Source organism: Nannobrachium achirus (genome assembly GCF_963921795.1).
Source record: "Nannobrachium achirus genome assembly, chromosome: 15".
Classification (NCBI taxonomy): Eukaryota; Metazoa; Chordata; class Actinopteri; order Myctophiformes; family Myctophidae; genus Nannobrachium; species Nannobrachium achirus.
In genome coordinates, this window is record NC_137822.1 from 48,433,816 (window position 1) to 48,444,558 (window position 10,743).

At 48.0% G+C, this 10,743-nt stretch overlaps 1 protein-coding gene across 1 annotated transcript; it reads left to right on the plus strand.

Moving 5' to 3' along the window:
• Positions 1-5,347: 5,347 nt before the first annotated feature.
• LOC308299093 (glycine--tRNA ligase-like) lies at positions 5,348-8,080 on the plus strand (the record flags this gene model as incomplete). The annotated part of the gene is made up of 1 exon (XM_080742817.1): positions 5,348-8,080. The coding sequence occupies one exon, from the start codon at positions 5,348-5,350 to the stop codon at positions 8,078-8,080; it is 2,733 nt and encodes a 910-aa protein (XP_080598943.1).
• Between the last annotated feature and the right edge of the window lie 2,663 nt (positions 8,081-10,743).

Genomic DNA, 10,743 nt, shown 5'->3' on the forward strand with positions numbered 1-10,743 from the left:
GTCGATTAAAGCAGTGTTTCTCAAACTATTACATTTCAAGGTCTCCCCTTAACTCTGACAGAGTACAAATGGAACCAAATGGACCCGTTGGGGTTCATTTGGTTCCATTTGTACACTGTCAGAGTTACAGACTTGTATTGAAGTAATAAGCCACAAGAGGCGAGTGGTTACCTGGTATTTTACACCGGTATTTTACACAGCCGGTGTAAAATACAGGTAACCACAAGCCTCACGTGGCTTATTGCTTTTCTAAAACGGTTACAATATGGCAACATGAAAAATCATAGACATGTACCAATTAAAACTGTTCTGTTTCACTAATAATTCACTATAAGGTCTGCTCTGCAAGAAAGTAGTTCCCGGCCAGGCTGCAGAAACAACACACCTGTTACTTGCAATCAAGTTCTCTAGTCTAGGCTAGCTTGTGGAACACTGTGGAAAGAAATAACGCACCTGGGTTTGATATAAACTCATTCAAGGTGTGGGTTATAGTCTCACATACCACAGCAATTAAAGGGAAACCAGCCAATCAGAATCAAGGAATGGAACTAGCCGTTTGAAAAGGGTAAAATAGACCGCCCTAAAGGAGCCCACAGAGTCCATGGAATCCACTTTGAGAACCACTGGATTTAAGGGGGTACTTGGATTCAGCAATCAGGGAAAGGGGGGTACTGAAGCCCATATACTATACAGTATGCATGTATATGTTACAGTATGTTCAAGAAACCAGTAAAAGTTGTCAAGGAGCACTCGTTTTGACGTTCACCACACACTAATCACCACCAGATGGCGACGTCAGCCACTGGATAAGAGAGTTACGTCACGCTTTGAACTCGCCGCAGACCGGAAGTGTTTACTCTTTATTTACTAGCCTAGCCTAGCCTAGCCTAGCCTAGCCTAGCCTAGCCTAGCCTAGCCTAGCCATTAGCTCCATTGTAGTCACTTGGACAGGGCGTTTAACGTGCGCTTGCCCAGGCCTTACGGCCTGGGCATAAATATAACGATTGCATTCACCACGGCTTCGTAACTCGCGCGGCGCTCCGCCGGCCGCGCGGCCCTGGCCCGCTCTTCGCGGCCACTCGCGCCTGCGGCGCTCGGGGGCGAAGAGCAGGACCAAGGTCCGCTGGCCTTCGCGCCGCTTGGGGCTTCGTGGACCCAGGGGGGCCTCGTAACTCGTTTGGGCTTCGTGGATACAGGGGGGCTTCGGTAGCCGCTCGCAGTGTCGTGGACAATAGAGCGGCGCACCGCCTGGAGTACGTTGTTGTGGCGACCGCTTGCTCCGCCCCGTGCCGCATCTCGAGTGCTCCGCGTCTCGAATGTGCTGTTTCTCTTATATACTATGACATATATAATCTGTGCTCCATACCATGTGATCATGGTCGTGAGTTAAATTAATGGTGACGATGAGTTTCGCAAGCTGCTCTTGCACCATTTCTTTGCTGCTCACGAGGAGGATGCCATGTCATCTCCTCCTCTGTCGTCATCTGCGCCAGGCACGTGCATACGTGTGTTTTATTTGTAAAGGAGGCGTGTATCTCACTGATTCTACTGATGTAATTGTATCTTCTGAATGTAACATTTTCCCAGAGAAGGCTACTTCTCAAGTCCCTGGAGGATTTTAGGCATCTCCTTCACATTTTCTAAATCTTTGTAAACCATTTTAACATTTCTTGTAAGTGAAACAAACAAACAAACAAACAAACAAACAAACAATACATAGACATAAAAGGGGGCTTGAGCCCCTGCTCTTTTACCCGTCTGTAAAAAGTGCCCTCTCCAGACCATGAATGCAGTTTTTACTATGGTGAAAGAAATGTAAATGCCCCCTCTTTCCATGTCATACCTGAAGGCAGCATTCAAGAGAATTGCCTTGTCCAAACTCTCCTGAACTTGAATGCAGCATCTTATGTTGAAAGAATTGCCCTCTCTGTGTAGAAATCCATGCCGTTACACCACAATGCACTTAGTTCAGTGTGGTATCAAGCACCGAAAATAGCATACCTCAAAGCTCACAATGCGTCGCATCTCAACACGTTGTGAGCTTGGAGGTCGTCTATTTTCAATATTTCCACCAAAAGGCCCTTTTAGTAATTTTATCCCCTGCCTCTCTAACGTTCTCTGCAGGTCCCTGATGTCCTCCTCTTCGCTGTGGGACCGGAGACGTGGGCGTGGCTGGGCGTGGCTGGGCGTGGCTGGGCGCTACTGAGATGGACATCTGACGATGACACACCAAAGGAGAAGCTGCACGCTACAGTAAGTAAAATGTGATTTTGCAAGCAATGTATATTTCTAGGGGTCCTTGACATGAAAACATTTGAGAACAACTGACATATAGAAATATTTTTCAAATTTCAATTTAGGAGACGTTTCTAGAATCGGGTCAAACATATTCAAAGCAAAATGTAAAAAAAAAAAGAATAACAGATCTACAAGCTTGTATATCTGATATTTTTCAATAGATAATGCATCAAATAATGGTTAAAGTGGTGAAAATCTATATGCAAACCTAAATGCAACCTTGAAATTGATCATACATGGGATTGATCATACATGGGAAATTGATCATACATGGGAAATTGATCATACATGCAAGATGAATGATCAATGTATAATAATGTACATTCTAATGCGTTGTCATTTTAACTCAGACTGTACGTATGAGTGAAAATGCAGTGGTTTTGTGGTGTTGGTGATGTGTTGTTTGGCGTCGGTCCAATAAGCCTGGCAGAGGTTTCAGGTTTGGATCAAACATTGATATCCTTTCTGAGTCCTTGTTTGACCTCTGGGGGTCAAACAAGTCCTTCATGATTCATTTAGTATCAGTAGTATGAGTATTATGAGTATTATTAGTATTGTTACTTGCACCAGCAGAGCATGCAAGTACTGCGTTCAGTGATTTTGTATATGTGGCGTATCTGTCTGTTTACGTCATCCAAAACTCTTCAAAGAACACAGGGTGACATCACCAACTTGGTGACCTCACCAACAACATTTCTTTTTATAGATTTATTTTCTTTATTAAAGTGTCATGCTTCCAAGGAAGCCCAGCCCATATGGACTTACAGGACACTTTTACATTTCATTTAACAAAAACAATTCACCGTCATAACAATTCACACAAACAATGATCAAACAAATAACCAACATTAACACTCAAGCTACTATTTGAAGAGCTGAGACTGTCTTCTACTCCAGGCTTTAGAAACAAAATGTGCCATCTTAAAGACTTCATAATTAAACAACCATTCTAACTTCTGGTCCATCATCTTCCCAGAACAGCTCAGGTTTTTGTTTTTGCATTACAGCAAACAAAGGGACCCTCAAATCATCATATAGAGTACAATAAAACATGAAATGAAATTCATTTTCAACATCTCTCAGGTACTAATTATTGACAAGTGCCTGTGTTTATACCCAAAGCCAATCAGGGTCTAGCATTCTTGGTGATGTCACATCAACAAGTGCGACCTGATATTATATTATATTATATTATATTATATTATATTATATTATATTATATTATATTATATTATATTATATTTATTATCTGCTTATTGTAAGTCGCTTTGGATTAAAAGCGTCTGCTAAATGCATAAACTGTAAACTAAACTGTAAGCTTATATAAATTAACAGGGTGCATTCTGCTGGCACACCAGTAGGCCATACATGGCCATGAGTGCACAAGACGCAAGTTGGCACCTCGACAGAGTGCAGTTCTAGTTATTGAGCGGTGCAAACCGCTCCTATATTTCACTTTGTAGTGTATTTAGCTAAAACATTTCAGCAGGGAACGATTCATTCATTCATCATCGATTGGCTAGTTGATTAACTAAACATTTAATTTAACATTAATTAACTAAAAGAATTGACCAATCGGAATCTGTTTTACCCATGACAACATGTGTTAGCCAAACAGAACAAACCAATCAAATGCTGTGTTGTTCATGTCAATTTAGATCTGTCTTGGCCAATCAAAATCCTGCTGTGTCCATGACGCGTTTAGCTAAATATTTGCCATGAAACAATATCTTAACCAATTAAATCCTTGCCCATCAGTCAAAGTTAGAGGACAAAATCTGAGCAACTCCATATTAGTCCAGTCATTATATGAAAAAAAACTAAAACAAATTGCAATAGTAGCAAACTCAACTGATTCTGTATCCTCATTATGTCCTTAGTGAGGGAAAAAAAGTCCCAAGGAATCCCATCACGGGAAAGTTTTGAAAACGACCTACCTACCTTCACTTACTATAGGCTACACTACACTATAAAGGAAAATATGACTCCCAAAAATTCTGCTTTAAGTGGGATGTGAGGGGTCAAACTAGGGGTTTTTAATTATTCTGAATCCATTGCAAGCATTTGTTTTGCATGAAAAACATTCCTTGGGCTAAATAACGGACCCCAAAAGACTGTGAAAATTGATGACTCATCACTAAACCATCGTTTTGAGGGGCCATTTCTTGCCCAAGGAATGTTTTTTGTGCAAAACAAATGCTTGCAATGGATTCAGAATAATTAAATAACCCTAGTTTGACCCCTCACATCCCACTTAAAGCAGATTTTTCAGGAGTAATTTTTTCCTTTATAGTGTAGTGTATAGTAAGTGAAGGTAGGTAGGTTGTTTTCAAAACTTTCCCGCGATGGGATTCCTTGGGACTTTTTTTCTCTCACTAAGGACATATTGAGGATACAAAATCAGTTGAGTTTGCTACTATTGCAATTTGTTTTAGGTTTAGCCTAATTTTGGCCTAAAATTACTGGACTATATGGGCAAAGTTTATTCTCTTCAGTTTGTTGTGCGTAATGGCCAGGCTGTTTGACTGACCTCACGTCTGTTTTCCCTCTGTCTCCATCTTGCTTTATAGCCCACAAGAAGCTCTATTTGGCAAAGTCTGATCAACTCCATATCCTGGGCAAAGTTTATTCTCTTCAGTTTGTTGTGTAATAAGTAATGTCGTCCAACCCGGATAACATTACTCTGAAAGTTTACAAAATACAGGTTCTCTTTGCTGGGAAAAACAATCTCGGGCCGAATACAACAGTGTGTTAACAGCCTTACTAAACAGTAGTTTACTGATTATGTTTAATCTCTAAATCACTCTATACATATATATTTGGACACTACATATGTCATATTGATTTAACGGACGGATATGACGAAAAGATCCACATCACATCGGATGGATGGATGAATGGACGGACTGTTGTCGACATGTTTACGTTGCGCGTGACGTCAGACCAGAACTCCCGCTCAGACTAAATAGCCATGCCACAGACAGAGAGAGAGCAAGGAGAGAGAGAGAGACGGAAGGGAACAGAAAGACGGCCATTACAGAAACAGAAGATGGACGATGGTCTGGCTAAAGTTGTTCTGGCTCCGCTCGGCCAGGCGGACATCATCAACAAAGACGTCATCAACAAAGCCGTCGCCGCCCTGAAGGGGAAGAAGAGATCGACGACGGAGGACGAAGGCCCCGCGGGGGGGGAGGAGCATCAGGCCTTCGACAGGACCAAGCTGGAGGACACCCTGAAGAGGCGCTTCTTCTACGACCAGGCGTTCACCAACTACGGCGGCGTGGGCGGCCTGTACGACTTCGGCCCGGTGGGCTGCGCGCTGAAGAACAACCTCCTGGCCACCTGGAGGCAGCACTTCATCCAGGAGGACCAGATCCTGGAGCTGGACTGCACGGCGCTGACCCCGGAGCCGGTGCTGCGCAGCTCGGGCCACGCCGACCGCTACGCCGAGTTCGTGGTGCGGGACGCGCAGAGCGGCCAGTGCTTCGGGGCCGGCCGCCTCCTCGGGGAGCACCTGCGGAGGCTCATGTCCGACCGGAAGTGTCCCACGGACAAGCGGGCCGAGATGGAGGCCGTGGTCGCCCGGATGGGCGGCCTGGGCCAGCAGCAGCTGACCGAGCTCTTAGAGGAATACCGTGTGAAGTCGCCGGCCGAGGGCGGCGACCTCACGGCGCCCGTCCCCTTCGGCCTGATGTTCCGGACGTCCGTGGGGCCCGGGGGGGACGTGCCGGCCTACCTGCGGCCCGAGACCGCCCAGGGAACCTTCCTCAACTTCAAGCGCCTGCTGCTGTTCAACCAGGGAAGGCTGCCCTTCGCCGCCGCCCAGATCGGCAGCGCCTTCCGCAACGAGATCTCCCCGCACCCGGGGCTGGTGCACGCCCGGGAGTTCACCGTGGCCGAGATCGAGCACTTCGCCGACCCGGCCGACAGGGCCCACCCAAAGTTCCAGAACGTGGCGCACCTGAGGGTGCCGCTGTACCCCTCGGAGGCCCAGGCCAGCGGGCAGCCGGCCCGCCTTGTGAGGCTGGGCGACGCCATGGCCGAGGGCGTCATCGACAACTCCATCGTTGGGTACTTCATCGGCAGGATCTACCTGTACCTGGCCAGGGTGGGCGTGGACAAGGACAGGCTGCGCTTCCGTCAGCACACCAAGAGCGAGCTGGCGCACTACGCCCACGACTGCTGGGACGCCGAGGCCAAGACCTCCTACGGCTGGATCGGGATCGTGGCGTGCGCCGACCGCGGCTGCTACGACCTGCAGTGCCACGCGCAGGCCACCAAGGTCCCCCTGGTGGCCGAGAAGCCCAAGGTGGTGGACGTGGTCCAGTTCGAGCCCAACAAGGCGGCCATCGGCAAGGCCTACAAAGAGGACGCCAAGCTGGCCATCAGGTACCTCGCCGCGTGCGACGAGCACTTCGTCGCGGAGCAGGAGCCGCTGCTCGGCGAGAGCGGCGAGTTGGCCTTCGAGGCGGAGGGGAAGTTCTTCAGGCTCACCCGGGACATGGTCAGCGTCAAGCGCTTCCAGAAGGCCCTGCACGTGGAGACCATCATCCCCAGCGTGGTGGAGCCCTCCTTCGCCATCGGCAGGATCATGTACAGTGTGCTGGAGCACGCCTTCTGCGTCCGGGAGGGCGACGACCAGAAGACCTACTTCAGCTTCCCCGTCGCCATGGCGCCGTACAAGTGCGCCATCCTCCCGCTGAGCAAGAGGGAGGAGTTCGTTCCCTTCGTGACGGAGGTGTCCGACGCGCTGACCAAGAGCGGCGTGTCGCACAAGGTGGACGACTCCTCGGGCTCCATCGGGAGGCGCTACGCCAAGATGGACGAGATCGGCGTGGCGTTCGGCGTCACCGTGGACTTCGACACGGCCAAGAGGACGCCCGTCACGGCCACGCTGAGGGACCGCGACTCCACGCTGCAGATCCGGGCCGAGCTCAGCAAGCTGCCCGGCATCCTGGCCGACCTGGTCAGCGGCGCTGTGACCTGGGCCGAGGTCTGCCAGAACCACGCCGTCTCCCAGACGCAGCTCCGCGACAAGGGGAAGTCGTTCCGCTCGGCGCTCCAGCAAGAACTCCGACACAAGGTGAAGGCTTTCCACTCGGCGGCGCCGGAGGACGAGGACAAGGAGGGCCGGCCGGCGTCGCCGTCCAAAGCGGACCTGGACCGCCTGAGGCTCCGGCAGCTGGAAGGGGAGGTCTACGCCCTGGCCGAGGAGAACGCCAAGCTCCTCAAGGCGGTGGTCATGGCCCGGGAGAGGGAGGAGCTTCTCCTGAAAGAGAGGCTGGCCGGTCAGAAGATAATGGAAGAGGACCCCGGGGTGGAACTACCGCCTCCCAACACGGACTACGAGGATCTGAGGCTGAGACAGCTGCAGGACGAGGTCGACGCTCTGCGGGAAGAGAACGCCAGACTCGCCGACAAGGAGCGTCTTTGGGACGACGAGAAGAAGAAGAAGGCCTCCGAAGAAGAGCAGCACATCCTCGCAACCAAGGGAAAAAGCAACAGGAAACTTTGGGTCACGTTCTTCTTCTGGAAGAGCTCCGAACACTCGGAGGGGGCGGGGGCCACGGAGGCGGCCCGGCACGTAGCCGTTCGGAAGAAGAGGAGGATGGACAGAATGCAGGGGGTTTTGGGCAGGATAAAGAAATTCATAAAGAGAGAGAAGGGAGATCAAGACAAGGCAGGTGGACCTGACAGATCTGTGGAGACAGAGACGGGAGCAGAGCGAGAAGTAGAAGTAGGAGGAGGAGGAGGAGGAGGAGAAGGACAGGTGGTAACGTGAGACGTCTGTCTCCTGGTCGGGACAGAGACATCAGGAGACAACTGATGACAGAGACATTAGTCGTGCAAAATGACAGAAGAGACCAGACGCGCTTTTGGAAGAGCAAGAGACAAACATCTCTTTACAGCAATACCACCGTTATGTGATGCGTACCACTAGCGAGTTTGAACATATTTAGAGAGTATTATACCGCCATCTTTTTTCCATCTTTTTTTGCTAGTGGAAACTCGTTAATTCGGTCCACACCCAGGCTGTGCGCGGTAAACTCCAGATACGGGGTGACTACTCTATGCTCCGAGGCTCCACCTCCAGAGTACAGCAAGGAAGGAGAACTTCAGAAAGACGTGACGTTTTTTTGCCCTCCTGTAAATTATTTCAAAGTATGTTTTGTAATTTAAATTATACGGGTAATACAATCAAACTCCACTTTTGGTGGGAGTTGCGTGACTTAAGCGGGAGTCTTTCTTATAACGTTGCATTGATCAGACATTGATTATACGTAATACATTGATCATAATATTGAATATACATAATAAATTGATCTTACACTTGTCATCTATTGATCATATATTATACATTGATCATTCATTGATCATACATCATGTATTGATCGGCAAAATCTCGATAATTCAACGTCCCATTAGTCCAGCGGTGAATAGGTTTAGGTTTAGGGTTAGGTTGCATAGTTTTACTGAGGTAACAATTAGGGTTAGGTTTAGTGTAGCATTCACCAGGTTAGCATTCACCAGCGTCGGACAAACGGGACGTCGGAATAACACTACCCGGAGTACCCGCCCACATTGATCATACATTTATCATACACTGGCCAGATGGCCCTTTAGGGCGACCTCGCCCTTTAGGGCAAGGCATGTCGCCCTGAGGCGTCTTACTAGTACTGTTACTGATACACAGATGAAAAGCAGCTTATAGTAAATATATATATATATATATATATATAATATATATAAAAGTTATAAATATCACACCCAGCGTGAAGTGAGTAGTGCTATTTACTTGCGCCAGCAGAGCGCGCGAGTGCTGCGTTCGTAGGTAGGTAGGTATGTAGCTGGGTGTGTTTAAGGCCGTAGCCCAATCAGGGACCAGCATTTCTGGCAACGTCATCATTAACAGCCAATGAGGGACCAGCATTCCTGATGATGCGAGTGGTAAGGCACCTCATGGTGTGCTCTGCTGGGATGGTGTTTTCCTCTGGTGTTTCAGTCCGAGTGTATCAAAGGGTGCGTTCGGAAATGCGCACCGGGTGTGTGCTCAGTGTAGTGAGTGCCTAATCCTAACCTCAGTAAAACTATGCCTAACCCTAACCCTAACCTTAACCTCAGTAAAACTATGCCTAAACCTAACCCATAACCCCTAACCCTAACCACAAACGGGGCGCATTTACGAACGCACCCTTTGATACACTCGGACTGAATCACCAGCAGAAAACACTCTCCCGTGCTCTGCTGGTGCACAAGTAGGCCATACATGGCCTATAGTACTTGTGCACAAGACGCAGGTTGTCATGCAGTTATGAGTTCATTTCATTAAGCGTCCTGTGAAGCTTGGCCAATGTGGGACACACAAAGCCAGATGTAGGAGCGGTTAGCGCCACAAAAAATAAAAAATAAATGCAAAATACAAATAATTTGATAATTTAATCTGCTGCCAAAGAGTTGACCCTGGTGAGGCTGACCTTCTAATCACAAAAAAAAAAAAAAAAAAAAAAAAAAAAATCAAGTGTGGAGAATATAATTATATTAGTTGAAGTGACCATTTTGTAAAATGTTGACAAAGAGACATTCATGGATTTATATTTAAAAGTAACTTTTATTTCCCCCCCTGGACCCAGAGTATGGCAGCTGCATACCCCTGGACCCAGGGTATGGCAGCTGCATACCCCTGGACCCAGGGTATGGCAGCTGCATACCCCTGGACCCAGGGTATGGCAGCTGCATACCCCTGCCATACCCAATTGACGCCCCTGCTGACGCTGTTTAGTTTGCAGTGACTTTTTTTTCCCAACTTGAAGTAAAACTGTAAAATGAAAATAAACTAAACACTGCCGCCATCTAGTGTTCACATCACGTACACCCAGGCTCTACAGTATTTCACTTTTTGTCCAGCATGAGTCATTGTGGACAGAAAGGTAAATACTGAAGGGCCGTGGTTCTCAACCTGAGGGTCGGGACTCCCTGGGGGGTCCACACATTATTATCAGGGGTCCCCAGATGATTAGCTTAATAAGAAACATTGTGTTCTCACTCAACAGTAAACAAACCAACATGTGCATATACCCTCTATACCAGTGTTTCTCAACCTTTTTTCTGCATGGCCACACTTTTCATGTCCCAAGAATCCATGGGCACACCAACATAATACAGGGGTGTAAATATCATCACTGTCGGGAAGAAACCTTGTATCTCCAAGTTTCAAATTTGTACGTTTCTTCGCCCTGCTTCATCATATAAGGCTGTCGCACAACAGTAGTGAAAACAGCAGATCTACAAGCACAGGTCTGAGGCGTTGTGTGCTTGTAGATCGGCTGTTTTCACTAGTTTAAATCATTTTTAAAATGATAAATACAATACTGGCTTTTCCAGCAGTTTCAAGGGGCACACTTGACCCTTCTCAGGGGCACACCAAAGGTCCCCAGGCACAGTGGT